Here is a 20,455-nt window from a genome sequence, read left to right on the forward strand (position 1 = left end):
CTCACCACGTCTTCCATCTTGTTTGGAGAGAGAGAAAAAAAACTTTTTTTTTTTTTTTTTTTTTTTAAAGTTCTTTAACCCCCAGACCTTTTAGTGTTCTGCCCGCATTCTCCACCATATGTGACAAACAGCTTACTCCGGGGCTCCGCTGCTTGTCCGGGACGGTTAGAACACGGTCTTTTGGGGTAGGTTAAATGAGGAGGCGTCACGTACTGTTCCTTTAAACAGGCTGTGCCTGGTTTATTCAGTCCCAGGCACTGAGACTGCCACAGTGCATACAACAAAACACATCAAAACAAAAACTGCTCACCTGAGCGATAACTTAACTTAGATTTCCCTAACTCAGGGTGGAAGTGGCTTTTCCACTTTCCAACAACAAAACAAGGTACTTTTGCAGAGTTAGCCAAATGAATAGAACAATTGAACCTGTGTGGGGAAGGGGCTTCTCCCCACTGTGTTCAGCAGCCTTCCAGGCTCTGGAGAAGAGACAAGAGCAAACAGGAAATCAGTCTTACATACCTGATTTCTAATTAGCATGACAGGTGACAGAAATCCCTCAGTTCCAGCGCTTGCCCAAAACTGTGGGATGGAGTGCATGTATTATAAGGCTGCACTCCCAGGCCAGACAGGATAGAAACTGTTCAGTATCCTGGGAGCCCTATATATGGAATTTATTACCATCCCCTGGTTTCTGTCACAATATATATATATATATATATATATATATATATATATATGCAAATACAACTGTATGCTCATCTGCATGTCTTAGGCAGGTCTGCAACCCCACCTTTCACCATTATCACCCAGCATACAGCACTTCCACTGCAGCAATGGATTCTGGGAAATGACATGCAAATGAGCACTCAGTGCCACTTTTTGCTTCAAAAACCATTTTTAACATGGTTCCCTATAGGCTTAAGCTTGCTGCATGGTCACAGCTTTGAGCACAGCCAGGGTTAAGTTGCATACCCAGAAAACCACCCACAGACAGCTGTTTCGACCTTAATGGGTCTCATCAGTGTGGGGCTGGTTAACTGGGTATGCAAAGAAGCTATGGGATAGGCTATACCATAATACTGAGTTAAGTTATGGTTTTTGTCACTTTTTTTACTCACCATAACTTAACTCAGTATTATGGTGTATATATATATATATATATATATATATATATATATATCTTTCACCGTCCCTGCCTTTCACCCCCTGCCCTTGCCTTTCACCACCCCGCCCTTCGCCCCTGCCTTTCGCCCCTCCGCCCCTGCCTTTTGCCCCCCGCCCGCCTTTCGCCTGTGCCTTTCACCCCCCCGCCCGCCTTTCACCCACCCGCTGACCCCCCGCCCCTGTCTTTCACCCACCAGCCGCCCTCCCCTGCCTTTCACCCACCCCTGCCTTCCCGCCCCCCGCCCCTGCCTTCCCACCCACCCACCTGCTGCCCTCCCACCCCTGCCTTTCACCCACCTGCCGCCGCCCCTGCCCTTCACCCACACCACGCCCGCCTCCCGGCCCTGCCTTTCACCCACCCACCGCCCTCCCGCCCCTGCCTTTCACCCACCCACCGCCCTCCCGCCCCTGCCTTTCATCCACCCGTCGCCCAGCCACCCCTGCCTTTCACACACCCGCCGCCCGCCCTACCACCCCTGGGATGTCATTTCCCAGAATCCCTTGCTGCAGTGGAAGCACTGTATGCTAGGTGATAATGTTGAAAGGCAGGGTTGCAGACCTCTCTAAGACAACCTTAATGGGTTTCCTCGGTGTGGGGTTGGTTATACTGGCTTTGCAAACTGATGCAAAGCCAGTATAACCAACCCCACACGGAGGAGACCCATTAAGGTCGAAACAGCTGTCTGTGGGCGGGTTTACTGGCTATGCATCTTAACCCTGGCTGTGCTCAAAAGCTGTGAAATGCAGCAAGCATAAGCTTACAGGGGACCATGTCATATGGTTTTGATGCAAAGGGTGGCACTGTGTGCTCATTTGCATGTCATTTCCCAGAATCCCTTGCTGCAGTGGAAGTTCTGTGTGCTGGGTGATAATGGTGAAAGGCGGGGTTGCAGACCTGCCTAAGACATGCAAATGAGCATACAGTAATATTTCCATTTGCTATGTGTGTGTGTGTGTATATATATATATGTGTGTACACACATACACACACCTGTTGCTCTCTTTCTCCTGCTGAACATTTTCAGGGAAATTGCCCCTTTTTTGGGACTTGCAGGAAACTCCCGGCCTGAGGAATTCGGAGCTTTGTGTCCTTATAAGGGGATTTTATCTGTGAGCCTATCAGAGTGCAGGGGCTGGAACCTGTGCCGGGAGAGGGGCCTGACTCAATCACAGAGGAAACTGACTCACAGACACAGTCACAGACACTCACAGCAGCGAGAAGTAACACGGAGACAGGTGAAGATCCTCCACCCGCAGTAGCAGCATCATGAGCTCTCAGTTTAACAAGGGCCCGTCCTACGGTCTTTCTGCAGAAGTGAAGACCAGGGTAAGAATTGTGGGGCAGGGAGGGGACGGGGTAAGAATTGTGGGGCAGGGAGGGGACGGGGTAAGAATTGTGGGGCAGGGAGGGGACGGGGTAAGAATTGTGGGGCAGGGAGGGAGGGGACGGGGTGATATTGTGGGGCAGGGGTAAGAATTGTAGGGCAGGGAGGGGACGGGGTGATATTGCGGGGCAGGGGTAAGAATTGTGGGGCAGGGAGGGGACGGGGTAAGAATTGTGGGGCAGGGAGGGGACGGGGTGATATTGCGGGGCAGACACCTGAGTTCAGGGGACCCCACTAAGTAACTGAGACCACAGACTTTAAGAGGTTTAAGGCTGCCATATTTGAAGCTCCCACAGCCGGGTGCAGCATCTCACCCACTCTGTGCTTTGATGGATAAAGTTTCTTTGGGTATCTCCGGCTCTGTTCCCTCTCCCAGCTCTTATGTTTCCTCCCCCTCCCCCTTTGTACTCCTGTCTAGACCCCTGACCCACCCACCCAGCTACTTACTGTGTGTTCTGAAATCTGAGCCTCCTATGCCCTTGGTTTGAGGGGCTTCAACACCCCCCCCCCCCCCCTCTCTTTCAAACCTCTTCTGTCCACAAGCTTCTTCTATTCTAGAGGAAGTGATTCCTGAGCCAGGAGAGGCTGCGAATACAGGAGCCCGTCTGTATGGGACAGAACAGGAAGGCGCGAGAGTGCTATGGTCTGATGTTGTTTCTGTGTGTGGAGTACAGCTGTGGGGTGCTGCTCTCGCTTTGGGGTGTAACTTCTCGCTGCGGGGTGCTGCCTCTCGCTGCGGGGTGCTGCCTCTCGCTGCGGGGTGCAGCCTCTCGCTGCGGAGTGCTGCTCTCGCTTTGGGGTGCAGCTTCTCGCTGTGGGGTGCTGCCTTTTGCTGTGGCGTGCTGCCGCTCGCTGTGAGGTGCTGCCACTCGCTTTGGGGTGCAGCTTCTCGCTGTGGGGTGCTGTGGACTGCTGCCTCTCGCTGTGGTGTACAGCTGTGGGGTGCTGCCGCTTTCTTTGGGGTGCAGCATCTCGCTCTGGGGTGCTGCCTCTCGCTGTGGCTGCCGCTCGCTGTGAGGTGCTGCCGCTCGCTTTGGGGTGCTGCCGCTAGCTGTGGACTGCTGCCTCTCGCTGTGGTGTACAGCTGTTGGGTGCTGCCTCTCGCTGTGGGGTGCTGCCTCTCGCTGTGGGGTGCAGCGGCTCGCTGTGGGGTGCAGCCGCTCGCTTTTGGGTGCAGCCTCTCGCTGTGGGGTGCTGCCTCGCTGTGGGGTACAGCCTCTCGCTGCGGTGTACAGCTGTGGGGTGCTGCCTCTCACTGTGGGGTGCTGCCTCTCGCTGTGGGGTGCTGCCTCTCGCTGTGGGGTGCAGCCGCTCGCTGTGGGGTGCAGCCGCTCGCTGTGGGGTGCAGCCGCTCGCTGTGGGGTGCAGCCGCTCGCTTTTGGGTGCAGCCTCTCGCTGTGGGGTACAGCCTCTCGCTGCGGTGTACAGCTGTGGGGTGCTGCCTCTCGCTGTGGGGTGCTGCCTTCCTATAGATATAGCAGTAGTTAGACGGCGGGACAGATGCCATTTGAAAGGATTAGCCGCACGTGAAAAAGGGGCGTGACTACCGCACTACAACATCTGTGACGCTCATTTTTAGCATCAGTGTGTTTCCATTTTGATTTGTGGGTAAATTTTGGTCCAATATCCCTAAATGTTACTCATATTGGGTCATCGGGAACCTCCCTGTGTGCGCGGGGGAGGGGGCAGGAGGGCGTCAGGCAGAATAGAGGAGGGCTCACAATGATTCATAAGAATAATTCTGACTTCAATAGATGAGAATCTAAACATTTATTATATGGATCATTCCAGTGACCAGTGATTGAGGAAGTTTCTCTCCCTGTGTGTGTGACACTGACAGAATGAGTGAGCCCCTCTTCTGTGTGTGTGACACTGACAGAATGAGTGAGCCCCTCTCGTGTGTGTGTGTGTGTGTGTGTGTGTGTGTGTGTGTGTGTGTGACACTGACAGAATCAGGAAGCTCAGCCCCTTCTCCCTGTCTATATGTCACTATCACAGATGGGTTGGGAGGCACACATTGGGTGGGGGGGGGAGTTGTCCCATATAGTGATGACAAATCTGACTCTGCTGCCAGATGCCAAAGAGTGCAGAATCAATAAGCTGAAAACCAAAACATCTGATCTCCCTGTTACACTCCTATTTGGGGTTGTTCATTAAACTGAGATAGTGCTGATCGGGGCACTATCACAAAGAAACTCCCATTTGACACGATGGCAGTATAATGAATAAACCCCATTGTGTCCTGAACAGCATGTGCAAGCGAGGAGGAGAGAAGGGGGGGAGGAAAGAATCTGATTTGGAGGAAACATGGGGTGTGAGAGGGGGAATATGAGAGAAGAGGATGAGTGGAGATGTGAGAGAGGAGGAAAAGGGGGGTGTGGGTTAAAAATTAAGGAAGGGGGGGTGAGAGACTTTAAGAAATATGAAGCTACCCAGTGGTATCGGATAAGAGAATGGCTCTCAGTCCTCCGTTCTCCCAGAATCCCCAAGGATTGCATGTTCTGTCTCTCAGTATCACGGGTTACCTTTAACAGAGCTTACATGTAGTAACGAGGTCATGATCTGATGCTGGGGAGTCGGAACCTCCTAGAAACCCGAAGGCAGTCAACTGAAAAGGTAGTGAATGCATGGAACGGCTCCCCAGCAGAGATGGCTGAGGCTAAAGGAATCCAAGGCTGCGATGGGGAGGCTAAACATGGAAGGGGTCAGAGGGGGTGTGATGACCATAATGAAACCCACACCATGTCAGGTTCAATGGTCAAAGAGTGATAGTGCTGAGTGCTGCAGAGTATCACTACTATTCCTATACAAGAACAAACTGTTATTATTATTATCTACAAAACTGACTGCTTCAGAAAGCATTGCAAGCCCCGCTGGCCGTGAAAGGGTTAAGAGGATGTGTGTTGGTAACTGGGATGGTTTTCAGGTTGGGCAGCAGCATGATGAGTGAGGCGACGATGTCACACACCCTGCCTGACATGTAAATCTGTGGTTCCAGAATGCAATACTTACACAATATTAGCCACAGCTTTAGTCTTGCTCTATTTCTCATGCGCAGTGTGGGGGGGGGGGGGGGGGGGGGAGAAGAGGCTGTGTGTGTAATGTGAAACTTTTCTCCCCTCGCCAGCTGGCAGAGAAATATGACCCCCAGACAGAGACTGAGCTCCGGGTCTGGATTGAGGAGATGTCAGGAATGCCAATCGGGCCAGACTTCCAGAAAAGCTTAAAAGATGGCATCGTCCTGTGCAAGTGAGTGTGTGTGTGTGTGTGTGTGTATAGGGGGGAGGAGGGGCGGGGGGCTAGACCATGCTCCTCATGAATATTGAAGGGAGTTTTTTTGTAAAGAGCTGGAGGCTGATCTGCAAGTCTTATAAATATTAAGATCACGGTAGGTGACGGAGGCAAGATCCTCCTCATGAATAATTAATGAGCTCTTGTGAAGGGCATGGGGCAGCTCTGCAAGTCTCATGAATATTAAGATCATGGGAGGTGAGATAATATTCCTCGTGAATAATTAATGATCTTGTGTATTATGCATTATCCTGCAGGCTCATGAACAGATTAAGTCCAAACGCCATCCCAAAAGTGAATGTCTCCAAACAGAACTGGCACCAGGTGAGTGTTGGGAGGCTGTGCAGGGGGTAATAGTGGGCTGTGGGGAAGCTAGATGTGTATTAGTAGCTGATGTTAGAAGATTCTAGTGCATTGATGGGCAACAGGAGGCCCTCCAGGGCTCGACCTGCAGCCCTCCAACTGATGGTCGCTCCAGCAGCCCGCTGTCCCTACCTAGCGCAGAGGAAGAGAAGGCACAGCTGGCGTGGATCGTAGCTTCTCCCCGCTCCATCAGCTGCTTAGTGACAGTGCGCTGATACATACTGCTCCTGTGCTAATCACTGGGTTCCAATGTAAGAAGAGGGGCGGGGCAGGATTCACCTGCCTGCAATAAGCAGCTAAGCCAGTGTTTTTTCAACAGGGGTTCTTAGAAACCATTGAGTTCCCCCAGACACCCTTAAAGGGATCCCTGCAATTTGCAGGTCATTTGAAAATTCAATGCAATGAGATTGCTTCAGGGGGAAGTGACAATCCGGAGCCAACTGCAAAAATCTACAAATTGCAGAGACCCCCATGTGTCCGTCCCACACCGCATCTAATACAGGATAACAGGACAATAGTTACATGCCATAACAGATTATTACAAATGGTAACATATCATAACAGATGTTAACAGTACAGATCGTAAGAGATGGATGTGAGCAGATTATAGCAGATGGTAACAGTCACAGATTATGGATATCTTTATTTTTATAGCGCCGTCTATGTACATGGCGCTTGACAGCAGTAATACACGTGACATAATAATATAACACATAATGGGAATAAGCGCTTCAAGCATAAAAGTAACATTAGGAAAAAGGAGTCCCTGCCCCGAAGAGTTTCCAATAGTACTGATAATAACAGACTATCACAGATAAGAACAGAGAAATACTACCAGATTATTACAGATAGTAGCAGATAGATGTTAAATCACTGGTCATTACAGATAGTACCTGTTCCTAATGGTAGTCTGTTACTAACAGCCTCAATGTTGGCTTCCAGCTGGAAAATCTCTCCAACTTCATTAAAGCGATGTCTCTGTATGGGATGAAATCCGTGGATATCTTTGAAGCCAACGACCTGTTTGAGAATGGGAACATGACACAGGTGCAGGTGTCACTGCTGTCTCTGGCTGGAGTGGTAAGGATGGGCAAGGGGGCGCGTTCTAACCCGCCTGCAAATTACGTCCTGTAGGTGAGCCGGAGGGGTGGGGTTCCTCTATCATTGGGGACCTTACTTTTAACTGTGCAGTGCTCAGAACTGAGTGATTGAGGTTTCTGCGAACTTAACTCTCTTTATCATATATAATCAGTGGATACAATGTAACTTCCTGCAGGGAGCAGCTCTGGGAGGGGTTTTCCTAAATCTGAAATTCTCTACCGTCTCTCTTTCTCCCCAAGGCGAAGACACGCGGTCAGCACAGTGGGGTGGACATCGGGGTAAAATATTCGGAGAAGCAGGAGAGATGCTTTGATGAGAACACAAAGAAAGCCGGACAGTGCGTTATTGGACTGCAGGTGAGGAAGGGGGGAGCGACGTGCTGCAGGTGAGATGGGAGGAGCCACGTGATTAAGGGCGAGGGATGTGAGGAGTGGGGGAGCTAAGTGGTTAAAGGGAAGGGACATGCAGGGGGGGGGTTAGTGCAGGACTGCTTGAAATGGTGCCCACTCAGTGTAACTCCTCCCCCTCTTGGGCACACAGATGGGCACTAATAAGTGTGCCAGCCAGTCCGGGATGACGGCGTATGGCACGAGGAGGCATCTGTACGACCCCAAGCACAACATCCTAGCACCCATGGATCACTCCACCATCAGCCTGCAGATGGGTACCAACAAATGTGCCAGCCAGGTGAGACGAGAAGCGGGGGCAGCCATGGGCGGGGGGGAGGGGTGACAACCAAGTGAGAAGGGAAGCGGGGGGCAGCCATGGGGGGGGGGGTGACAGCCAAGTGAGAAGGGCGAAAGGCCTTTTAGGAGCGGGGAAATATGCCAATTGTTACATTATCATACATATATACATGTATTGTAATCTTACACTCCTACCTGTGCAGAGTCCCTCCTAAAATCTGTGATCCCCCAGGGATCTGTCTGTCTTCCTGCCTCTGTCTACTGTTCTTTCTCACAAATTCCTATATCAATCTCTGTGTGTGTGTGTGTGTGTGTGTGTGTGTGTGTGTGTGTGTGTGTGTTAGGCCTATATACACACAATCCTAGTGCTACATCCAACTTGACAAATTTATATAGTTAAATACTTCTCTTTATCTTCTCATAAGGAAGGGTCATTTGGTTGAATTTCTTTGGCCAAAGTATTTTTAGTGAGCAAATAGAGATAGAACCCTATATAGCACTCGGGTTCACGCTCTGATGGTGAGTGAGTGATTTAAAACATAATCTTTATTAATGACATATATTAAAATAGTAGGTGTTGGAGCAACGTACTGGAGGTAGGTTGATCCTGGATAATAGTAGCCGTGTTGGCTCCGGATCAGAAGGTAGCTAATATACCAGATATAACTATATTGGAACACTGGTAACTGAACAGCACAGAGATCCTGATGTGGACCTGTGTGATAGGTGTGTGCTGCTGGGTGTGCTAAAATAGATACTGAGGAGACATATCACAAAGTAGAAGGGTCTGCATGAATCCTTTGATATGGTGGTAAGTGTGATATGTAGATGCTGATAGACACTAGGAACAATTATATAGTGGTTATCAGTGGTTGTATGTGCTGTCAGCTATGTTGCCACTCTGTATATAGGGGTGTATCCAGCTAAGTGTTTGAATGACCTGAGGTAACCTTGAAATGCTGTGCTGCAGGGGTAAGTGTCCTGCATTGACCTCTAGGGCTGTTTGTAGCAGGTAGAAGGTATAAATAGTAAGCAGAAGGTGAGGTTATAAGAACCTTTTGCAGGAAGGCACTGTAGCTGAATGGTGTGTGATAGTAATCCTATATCAGAGGGTGGCTGTAGGTAAGCACAGATAGTGACCCTATGGCAACCATACTTACCTTTCGCCTTGAGAAAGCCTCTCGCGAAACGCGCGCGTCGGCTCCCTTCTCCAACGTGCACGAGCAGACCAGTGACTGCCTCCGCATTATGTTTCTCTAACCGCGAGTTCATGCGGCAGCCTGCTCGTGCAGATTATACAGGCTAAAAGTGCCCCGATGGTCATTTTAAGCCTCAATTGTGTGATGTCTGTTTAGAGAGTGCTAAACTTACTAGATTACTGAATATGGGTACCCGCAGTAACATCCTAGCTGCGCCGCTGTTAAAGATATTCTAGACAGCAGCACATAGGGTCACTATCTGTGCTTACCTACAGCTCACCCTCTGATATAGGATTACTATCACACACCATTCAGCTACAGTGCCTTCCTGCAAAAGGTTCTTATAACCTCACCTTCTGCTTACTATTTATACCTTCTACCTGCTACAAACAGCCCTAGAGGTCAATGCAGGACACTTACCCCTGCAGCACAGCATTTCAAGGTTACCTCAGGTCATTCAAACACTTAGCTGGATACACCCCTATATACAGAGTGGCAACATAGCTGACAGCACATATAACCACTATATAATTGTTCCTAGTGTCTATCAGCATCTACATATCACACTTACCACCATATCAAAGGATTCATGCAGACCCTTCTACTTTGTGATATGTCTCCTCAGTATCTATTTTAGCACACCCAGCAGCACACACCTATCACACAGGTCCACATCAGGATCTCTGTGCTGTTCAGTTACCAGTGTTCCAATATAGTTATATCTGGTATATTAGCTACCTTCTGATCCGGAGCCAACACGGCTACTATTATCCAGGATCAACCTACCTCCAGTACGTTGCTCCAACACCTACTATTTTAATATATGTCATTAATAAAGATTATGTTTTAAATCACTCACTCACCATCAGAGCGTGAACCCGAGTGCTATATAGGGTTCTCTCTCTATTTGCTCACTACTGTATCACACCCTAAGCACCGTTCATCTTTTCAACCTACTATTGTGGCTGCAGCAGGGGTCCCCCTATCACCCCAACCAAAGTATTTTTAGCCTACAACCACATCACGGTGTGGCCCATGTGTAGGTCCTAACACTGCTGCACCTGCACAAAGCTCTCATAACCTCTCTAACGGAGGGAGAGCTGACTTAGTAGACTGGTCATTCATGGGTGCTTAGCAAGAACTGTCGTTCATGGGTGCTTAGCAAGAACTGTCGTTCATGGGTGCTTAGCAAGAACTGTCATTCATGGGTGCTTAGCAAGAACTGTCATTCATGGGTGCTTAGCAAGAACTGTCGTTCATGGGTGCTTAGCAAGAACTGTCGTTCATGGGTGCTTAGCAAGAACTGTCATTCATGGGTGCTTAGCAAGAACTGTCATTCATGGGTGCTTAGCAAGAACTGTCATTCATGGGTGCTTAGCAAGAACTGTCATTCATGGGTGCTTAGCAAGAACTGTCGTTCATGGGTGCTTAGCAAGAACTGTCATTCATGGGTGCTTAGCAAGAACTGTCATTCATGGGTGCTTAGAAAGAACTGTCGTTCATGGGTGCTTAGCAAGAACTGTCATTCATGGGTGCTTAGCAAGAACTGTCATTAGAAAGGTGGGATAGGCGAGCTTGGAAACAGGGAGGAGGAGTCACTAACCTCCACGTTATTTTACCAACTGAAATTTACAGACACACACAGCCCCTATAAGCTCAGCACCCAAATCGTGTGTGTGTGTGTGTCAAAAAAGAGTGCTTCTAAGATTGTGACCTCATGTACAAAATAAAAGACAAAAAGTGTGTATGTGCGCCTATCTCTCTATCTCACAGGGCACAGTACGGGTATCCCCTGGGTGCTCCGATTGAGTGACGTACAGAGAAGATGACGTGCTCTCACTAACCTGGAATAAAAACACTTGGACACTTTCCAAGACCTGTGAATACACGTCCTTTTCTCTGCTTTGATTGAATCTCGATGACAAAAAGAGAGCGCACGCCCCATAGTGTAAAACCGCACAACCCTTTAATAAAAAGAGGGGGGGAGGGAAACAAGTGCACTCACAAGGGAAGCTAATTAAAAACCTAGTGTGTGATATATAATCACCAGCCAGCGAATCCCGCAACTGCAGACACATCATTCCTCGGATAAATAAGTCTGGAGTGACATTGTAACACACAGGGTCCGCTGTAAACTCCGTACTTGAGACTCCGGAAAAGGAGGAACACCTTTGCATCAAGAGTATGAATCTCTAGGCCTGGTCGCACCAGGAGCAGGACACGGCCTCATCGAGCTCCGATTGCGTGATGACGTAATGCCACAGCCCAACGCATTTCGTCATAAGATGGCGACTTCTTCAGGGGCTTATTAGCATACTATACTGACATTTTAAATAGCCAGTTGTTGCATAGCAATAGTACACAGAGCTGATCTCACAATGTATTTAACCCTCTGTGTACTAATAATACTTACTGCAACACAATTATACAATACAAGTATAAATAAACGGGTATTACAGCCTCAAATGACATTACGTAAAATATGAACAATACAATATTAAAATAGACCAAAAACATGACACACAGGGTTAAATATCTTTTGAAATGCTAATTACCCCGTGAAGAAGTCGCCATCTTGTGACGAAACGCGTTGTGCTGCGTCATCACGCAATCGGAACTCGATGAGGCCGTGTCCTGCTCCTGGTGCGACCAGGCCGTGAGATTCAAACTCTTGATGCAAAGGTGTTCCTCCTTTTCCGGACTCTCGTACGGAGTTTACAGCGGACCCTGTGTGTCACAATGTCACTCCAGACTTATGTATCCGAGGAATGATGTGCCTGCAGCTGCAGGATTCGCTGGCTGGTGATTATATATCACACACTGTTTTTCATTTGCTACCCTTGTGAGTGCACTTGTTTCACTCTCCCCCCCCCCCCTCCCACCCCCTCTTTTTATTAAAGGGTTGTACGGTTTTACACTATGGGGCGTTCGCTCTTTGTCCCTTAGATCCCCCCTTACATGTGGTTCTTCCTACAGAAAGCAGATCTGACCCCTCACTTTGCTGGGATTTTTTCCCTAGGGGGACTTTTCTCCACTCAATTCATACATATTGGGCTGGCGTTCGGTTTTGTATTGTACACACACATCCCTGTTTATTCTGGCACTATGATATGCCCTTAAATTAGCACTATTTTGATGTTCTAGGATACACCACTACACATTTTTATATATTGGGTTTCAGATTGTGTGTGTGTGTGTGTGTGTGTGTGTGTGTGTGTCAGGGTATGTATAATGTAATACACCTTGTTGCAGGTTGGTATGACCGCGCCTGGCACACGACGTCACATCTATGACACCAAGACGGGCACAGAGAAGTGTGACAACTCATCCATGTCTCTGCAGATGGGGTACAATCAGGGAGCCAATCAGAGCGGCCAGAGCTTCGGGCTGGGGCGACAGATTTATGACCCCAAATACTGCCCCCAAGGCAATCCCAACAACCTACCCCACCCCCCCTCTGAAGAGGGTGAGGAGCTGCCGCAGTACCACTACCATCAGGAGCAGGACTTCTAAACCCTGAGCGCTGCGGTGCAATAAGGCACTGGAGGGGTTATGGGACCTGCTGGGGCTGCCTTTACATTTGGAGAGGGTTGTTTAACCCCTTCAATGCTGAAATTTTCTCTGCGTGTTACAGACTTGCTCTCCCTCCGGCACTGAGGGGATTAATGCATTTTTAAGCTCGCACCGATAGAACCAAACTCGGGCCCTGCGTGTCCCCTGTCCGGGTCTGCACCCCTCTACACACAAACATATACACACACACACACACTCGATCTTATACACTCCCTCGTTCACTCACTCTGGTACACACACCTTCAAAAATAAAACACAGAAGTGAGTTTAAAATTTAAAAAAAAATACATTTTGAATACAATTTTCAAGAAAATGTGCACTTGTTAGAGGTGCCTTATTGCTATCACAGGGTAGACGGCTGAGAGAGATCCATTAACCCTCTCGGATCCTTGCCCTCAAGGGTTTTGAGGAGGGGCGTATTTAGCCATAACTTCAGAAGTGCCATGCTGCATTTAAAGCCACATTAAAAACATGTGCCTCTGACATGCAGCTACTTGGGCTCTGTAAGGGCTCTTTTTCAGGGGCGGCAATAGGGGGTATCCAGACTGTGTGTTCGGGAGATAGGGCTTTCTTCACCCTAAACTTCCCCTTCGACACAGGCAGGAGAGTAACACTCTGCAAGTCTCCACTAACAAGAGCAGTGCTCTGCAGATTCTCTGCTAAGGATTTACTGGACCAAATGCAATATTCCTTCTTCTTTTTTTTTATTTTTTTTTATAGAAACCAACATTTAAAGTTTCTGTACAGAAATAATTTTTTTTATATATATATTTTTTTAATTGTGACCTTTTTTCCTAGGACCAAATGACCTCAAGGTGACCTCTGTCTGTGTTATGCTCTGGTGGTTTATCTCACTAGCCCAGGGGGGGAATCACATCTCTACTTCCACATGGGAGGGGGGGGGACTTGTTACACAGGGATGAACGGTCAGATGTGGCCGACGAGGCATTGCTTTGTAGTATATGTATATCTTTGCAATGTGTTGCTGGGGCTTCGGGCATTGGATATGTTACAGTCTGACTGTCAGTATTTACTCTCCACTGAAAAATAGGAATCGGATTTTAAAACTGGACTTTTTTTTGCCTCTTATTTCACTGAGATTAGACTGGAATTTTAGTCCTCAATCTCTACAGATCCCCCCCTCCCCCCCCCCCTGTCCCAACCATGACCTGTGAAATGTGTTCAATCAGCAGGGTGTAGTGTGATTTGGGGGTGAGGATTCTCTTATACTGTATCAGACAAAGACTCCAATATGAAATGTCAGTATGTAATAAAGTGTGACTGGACGTCTGAGCCTCTCTGTATCTCACTTTACTGTAATAATGTGTGTACGTGAGAGGGGAGGGGGTCTCTGAAATGTGTCTTCATTAATTCTTCTTGGGGGGCCACATCAATAAAACATCAGAAGCTTCAGTTATCTCAGTGGCAAAACACATCTGCAGCGGTGAAGGTGCAATGCTCTGCAGGTATTTAGCACTCGGGGAAGCAATGGTCTGCAGTAGTGACAGAGCAATATTTAGCTTCTCTTCGCCCAGGTGAGAATGACGCGCTCTTGCTGTGCACGCCTCCGTTGGTTTCCGATTGTTCCTCGTGTGTGATCTTCTGACGCGCGATTCCCCTGCGCTCCCGCGTCTCGCTCCCTGTAACGTGGACAGGAATGCTGCTTTGTTAAATGTCACCTACATATTCCGTAGCGCGGTACAATGAGGGATGGAACAAACCCACAAAATGATCACTGGCTTAGCACACCAATATTTTGCAGCTCTTCGGTCATCGCACGCTGATGGGGAAAAAACCCTAAATCGGTCCAGAGATCCCTGGGTAGAAGAGCTTGCAATCTATGATTGAAGGGGACAGACAGCACCTTCAAAGGGCCTACTGGAAGGTTGGCACCAGTCTACCTTGACGTGATTGCAATCTTAACATGTTTTGGCCAAAAGATTGAATTAATATACCCATATGTATGAGAAGAAAATGAATGAAATCATTTGTCATATTGGACTGGCATTGGTGGCTTATTTGTTTATTGTCGTATATTTGAGGTCATTTACCCCAGTAGCATTCCAGTTGGCACAATTAAATATATACTGTGGGACTGGATTTTGAGCTTGCCAAGATTGCGTTTATCTAAGAGGTTGGCACCTGTCCCAGGGAACACTCACTGCTTCTCTCGTAGGGAGCAGAGTACGAGGTTGATGAGGGTGTGATGCCTACTGTCTGCCCGCTCCCTCACTGCTTGCACCAGCTCAGACAGCTGCAGCTTCTCCATAGTCCGCCATCCTGCGGACATCTGATGGCAGGAAAGAACAGGAGGGGCATTAATAGGCCGTGCCAGACACATGTAGCTAACATGCATGTGAGCCAGGCAATGAATGGGCCCTTTGCTATCTCACCCACAGACTGATACCAGGGTACAGACTGAGCTGCCTCTCTCACCAATTGGATGACCACTGACCTTTTTCTTACTGACTGAACTGGCACTGACCTATCTCACCCACAAACTAATACCCAGGTGTGGATGGACTATGGGCTATCTCTAGCCCATTGGATAGGCACTGAGCCATCTCTCGCCTACTGACTAATACCATGGGGTGGATGGGCAGTGGACTATCTCTGATCTCGGGTGAATATATGACCAGTGGTTGGTACTCACATATTCTAGGGATCGATGCTTCTCTGGGGTCTTCTGCGAGGGTCCTTGGTTCAAGATGACCCTGGGGAAGCAGACTGGTGGGGGGTTGCAGGATTTGGGCTCTGGGTGACAGGTAAGTGACCCATCATCTGTCACCCCCACAAGATTCACTCTCCTGTGCCTCTCTCGTGCAGCTCCGCGTCCCTCAGGGCTCCTCACTATAGGAGGGAGATAGATCCCCAGATTCCCCTCCCCCACACTCCTCTCCGGGCGGAACACGGGGCCTTGGTGCTCTGCCCGCTCCCCTCGCTGCTTGGATCTTTCAGCCCTCAGGGAAGCGGTGCCCTCACTCTCAGAGACTGAACTGTCCCACTGCCCCTCGCTTGAGGTCATGACCTGACCTAGGACAGGTCGAAGGTCAACCGTTATCCTCCGAACTGTGTGTTGCTCTAGAGGATGGGGGGCTGGTCCCAGTCTGCGGTGCCCCCTGCGGGGGCATCTGATCTGACGCATCTGCTTGGACAAAGCAGGTATATACACACACAGGTAGATATGTATTTATATACCAGAAGTCGTATAAACATTTCTCTCCATAATGATTCAAACTCACGCTCACAAATCGAAGAATGATGGGACAAAAGTGTACCCAGTGCCACTGATTGTTAGTTCACAAGCCTAATCTTTCACATAAAATAAAAGAATTGCTGATTCACTTTATTAAAACCAGCTCCAAACTGCAGAGCAACTCTCGCCCTCATGAATTAACCGGTAATTGTCTAGTGAAATCTGACACCATATCACTGCTTCTTAATGGCACTATGCTGATTACCAGATGTTCAGAGTTCTTATTACAATACTTTTAAAAGCATTAAGTACAGTGAAGTGTGGGAATGTCACTGTTATAAGTGACGATCGGACGGGAAGCTGGTATATGTATGTATACACACACAAATGTATATAGGATGTTTAAGACTATGGTAGAATTAGGACATCTTTATAGGATTATTCAACAGAAACAGAGGAGGGAACAGATGGTCTCTGTCAGTCTATCAAGGGTCTGTTCTCCGACCCAGAGTGTGTCAGTGTAGGATTTGGGAAGTGCCCCAACACTCCTCTCCCTGTGTAGTGTAGGGGGTGGGGGTACCTCTCCTACCTCAAGGGAACCATCCAAATGTGAGACATCTTCCAGCCGTATGCCTCCTGGGAGGGAGACGTTATCCAGGTGTAAACCCCCACGCACATAGGGACCTAAATGAATATAAGCAGATTGTTAAGTACCTTCATTCTGGTTCGCGGGTGCCCGTGCTCCTTGAAAGAAGGTTGGTGTGCCCGTCCGTATGCACACAGACAGAGAACAGAAGGGCTGGGCCTCCCAAATTAAAAAAAGGTGATATTTAATACTCCAATGTTCTGGCTCCCAATGGAGGTGAAACTTTGAGTAGTAGATATCACCTTTTTGAGTGCCTGTCCTTCTGTGCTCTGCTTTTGTGTTTCCCAATGTATGGCCAATATGCACCGTACAAGATGTCTATCGGTGGTAGGAGGAACAGGAAGGAGCTTGCTTCACAAGGTACCAGCAAGTCAGAGCTAAAAAAAACAGGTCTAAAATGAACAGCCAATTAGCATTACATTGCCTATCAATCTGTTTAGATTTGACTAAACAAGTTGTAGCAACACTCTGTCCTTATATATTCCCTACCCATAAAAATGATCACATCCTAATACCTACATATTACAGAGGCATGCAGCACTATACCCTGCATGTTATTATATCTCTATAGTATTATATCGTTCTGCATGTTATTATATCATTCTGAATGTTATTAGAGTGCTCTGCATTTTCTCATATCGTTCTGAATGTTATTATATCTCTCTGTATAGTATTATATCATTCTGAATGTTATTAGAGTGCTCTGCATGTTATTATATCTCTCTGTATAGTATTATATAATTCTGAATGTTATTATATCGTTCTGCATGTTATTATATCATTCTGAATGTTATTAGAGTGCCCTGCGTGTTATTATATTGTTCTGTATTTTCTCATATCACTATGCATTTTATTATATCGTTCTGCGTGTTATGATATTGCTCTGCATGTTATTAGATCATACTCTGTTATTATATCGCTCTGCGTGTTATATCGTTCTGCGTGTTATTATATCGTTCTGTGTGTTATTATATCGCTCTGCGTGTTATTATATCGCTCTGTGTGTTATATCGTTCTGCGTGTTATTATATCGTTCTGCGTGTTATTATATTGCTCTGCGTGTTATTATATTGCTCTGCATGTTATTAGATCATACTCTGTTATTATATTGCTTCATAAAGGATTGCCAGCTTCTCTCTAGCAACAGAGTTTAATGCAGATCACACACACAGGGTGACCCCATGTCACTGACCCCATACACATGTTGACCCTAAGTTACTGAACTCACATCTCGGAGCATCCCCATGTTACTGGCCTCACACGCAGGGTGACCCCATGTCACTGACCTCACACACACATGGAGATCCCGTGTCACTGACCTTCACATGGATCCTGTGCTTTACTGCGGGACACTGAGAGCTCAGTACATGGAGGTAGCAGCTCTCCCCCGCCTCTTCGCCCCACTCTCACCTTTTCCATCTCCAGGGGTAGAATTCGTCAGCCACTTACAGGAGAGGGTGTTACTTGCCCATCAGACCTGTAACAGGGCTTGTCACAGCCGGTCACTCTGTGGGAGATCCCAAAAAGAACAAATGAAGATGTGTGAAGATGACAAGTTTGGGTTCCACAGGACTAAAAAATACAATGTTAACATGATATAGTATATTACAAGTATACATATACAGTGCATGACGTGTGGTTTGTACGTGCAGTTCGTGACTTGTTCATACAATGCAAAGACTGCTAATACATGCATTGCACAACTTTTACTTATAATGCGTGGGTTGTACATACAATTACTTTCTATCTGTCTCTCTCGTCTCTCGTTCCTTTGCCTCCCTCCTCTCACTCATCTGACTCTCTTTTTCTCCCCCCTCTCTCCTCCTTTCCTGTCTGTTCTCTGGACAGTCTCTGCTCTGTGCATTCTTGTGATATGGGCCAAGAAAAGACACTCTGTTCCATCCCAAGTCACAAGTGAACACTGTCCTGTGACTTCTATGTGTGTTATAATCAAACTCTGCTCTACTCATCACTAATCATTAATCATATCAATGAGGAAGTTTGGGTAACGCAGTCTTGTGGGGGCTAGGGGAACTACAAGCAGCTCTGTCCAATTCATAGCACAGTGCAGACTACTGCACAGCACCACACTGCACACTACTGCATAGCACAGCACCACACTGCACACACTACAGAGCACCGCGCCACACTGCACACTACTGCAGAGCACTGCGCCACACTGCACACTACTGCAGAGCACAGCGCCACACTGCACACTACTGCAGAGCACACTGCACACGACTGCAGAGCACAGCGCCACACTGCACACTACTGCAGAGCACAGCTCCACACTGCACACTACTGCAGAGCACAGCGCCACATTGCACACTATTGCAGAGCACACTGCACACGACTGCAGAGCACAGCGCCACACTGCACACTACTGCAGAGCACAGCTCCACACAGCACACTACTGCAGAACACAGCGCCACACTGCAGAGCACAGCGCCACACTGCACACTACTAAGGAACACAGATCTGCTGGTTTTTATATCGCTCTGCGTGTTATAACACTCTGCGTGTTATTATAATGCTCTGCGTTTTATTATATCGCTCTGCATGTTATAACGCTCTGCGTGTTATTATATCCCTCTGTGTGTTAATATAACGCTCTGCGTGTTATTATATCGCTCTGCATGTTATTATAACGCTCTGCGTGTTATTGTATCACTCTGCGTGTTATTATAACGCTCTGCGTGTTAATATAACGCTCTGCGTGTTAATATAACGCTCTGCGTGTTATTATAATGCTCTGCGTTTTATTATATCGCTCTGCGTGTTATAACGCTCTGCGTGTTATTATATCTACATGTTAATATAACGCTCTGCGTGTTATTACAACGCTCTGCGTGTTATTATAACGCTCTGCGTGTTATTATATCTCTGCATGTTAATATAACGCTCTGCATGTTAATATAGCGCTCTGCGTGTTATTATAACGCTCTGCATGTTATTATATCTCTGCATGTTAATATAACGCTCTGCGTGTTATTATATCTCTACATGTTAATATAACGCTCTGCGTGTTATTATAACGCTCTGCGTGTTATTATATCTCTGCATGTTAATATAACGCTCTGCATGTTAATATAGCGCTCTGCATGTTAATATAACGCTCTGCGTGTTATTATATCTCTGCATGTTAATATAACGCTCTGCGTGTTATTATATCTCTACATGTTATTATAATGCTCTGCGTGTTATTATATCTCTACATGTTAATATAACGCTCCGCATGTTATTATAACGCTCTGCGTGTTATTATATCTCTGCATGTTAATATAACGCTCTGCGTGTTATTATAAAGCTCTGCGTGTTATTATAACGCTCTGCGTGTTATTATAACGCTCTGCATGTTATTATATCTCTGCATGTAAATATAACGCTCTGTGTGTTATTGTAACGCTCTGCCCTCCCCATATGCTCTTACCCTCTCACTGGAGAACCCTTATCAGTTTTACCTCTGACAGGTCTTCAGAACATGGTGTGTAAAACAAAGCAATCCTGCACTGGCGACCCTCAGCCATCTCTCACACACCCCCTGTACACCCCCTCACTCACTCTGCCCCCTCACACCTGTGACAGGTAAACTACGGACTGTCTGCGTCCTGCTCACAGAGCCACATTATGGAAAGCAGGTGCCAGGGGCAACACAAACAGTGCAGATCGCAAATACATAGAGGAGGGAGGCGTGATAATATATAGCATTACAAAGGGCAGAGCTATGCGAAATGTAGGGTGACATCTGACTGCAGATTATCAGGGACAGGCTCAGACAGTCCTACATTTATATATAATTGTGACGGTAGGGGTAACCAGGCTCTCAAATAAAGGTTAAGCCCGTTTTGGTT

General features: G+C 47.5%; 2 protein-coding genes across 2 annotated transcripts; one reads left to right on the top strand and one right to left on the bottom strand.

Annotated features, from left to right (window-relative positions):
- Positions 1–2,336: 2,336 nt before the first annotated feature.
- On the top strand, positions 2,337–14,055 carry CNN2 (calponin 2). The gene is made up of 7 exons (XM_075611456.1): positions 2,337–2,491; positions 5,677–5,798; positions 6,098–6,164; positions 7,146–7,283; positions 7,544–7,660; positions 7,845–7,991; positions 12,442–14,055. The coding sequence occupies exons 1-7, from the start codon at positions 2,432–2,434 to the stop codon at positions 12,700–12,702; spliced, it is 912 nt and encodes a 303-aa protein (XP_075467571.1). The 5' UTR covers positions 2,337–2,431; the 3' UTR covers positions 12,703–14,055.
- Positions 13,913–20,168, bottom strand: LOC142501492 (uncharacterized). The gene is made up of 6 exons (XM_075611455.1): positions 20,035–20,168; positions 17,924–18,111; positions 16,548–16,642; positions 15,416–15,907; positions 14,925–15,052; positions 13,913–14,402 (listed from the first exon to the last, which is right to left on the bottom strand). Exons 2-6 carry the CDS (start codon positions 18,021–18,023, stop codon positions 14,279–14,281), a joined length of 939 nt encoding a protein of 312 aa, XP_075467570.1. The 5' UTR covers positions 18,024–18,111; positions 20,035–20,168; the 3' UTR covers positions 13,913–14,278.
- Between the last annotated feature and the right edge of the window lie 287 nt (positions 20,169–20,455).

The sequence above is a fragment of the Ascaphus truei genome, chromosome 8 (assembly GCF_040206685.1).
Source record: "Ascaphus truei isolate aAscTru1 chromosome 8, aAscTru1.hap1, whole genome shotgun sequence".
Lineage (NCBI taxonomy): Eukaryota > Metazoa > Chordata > Amphibia > Anura > Ascaphidae > Ascaphus > Ascaphus truei.

Coding starts and splice junctions, on each gene's coding strand:
- CNN2 (XM_075611456.1), top strand. CDS start 2,432: ATGAGCTCTCAGTTTAACAAGGGCCCGTCCTACGGTCTTTCTGCAGAA. Junction 2,492..5,676: donor CTGCAGAAGTGAAGACCAGG/GTAAGAATTGTG, acceptor TCCCCTCGCCAG/CTGGCAGAGAAATATGACCC. Junction 7,992..12,441: donor CCAACAAATGTGCCAGCCAG/GTGAGACGAGAA, acceptor ACCTTGTTGCAG/GTTGGTATGACCGCGCCTGG.
- LOC142501492 (XM_075611455.1), bottom strand. CDS start 18,023: ATGGAAAAGGTGAGAGTGGGGCGAAGAGGCGGGGGAGAGCTGCTACCT. Junction 16,643..17,923: donor AGCACAGGATCCATGTGAAG/GTCAGTGACACG, acceptor ATATTCATTTAG/GTCCCTATGTGCGTGGGGGT. Junction 15,053..15,415: donor AGCATCGATCCCTAGAATAT/GTGAGTACCAAC, acceptor TCCTGCCATCAG/ATGTCCGCAGGATGGCGGAC.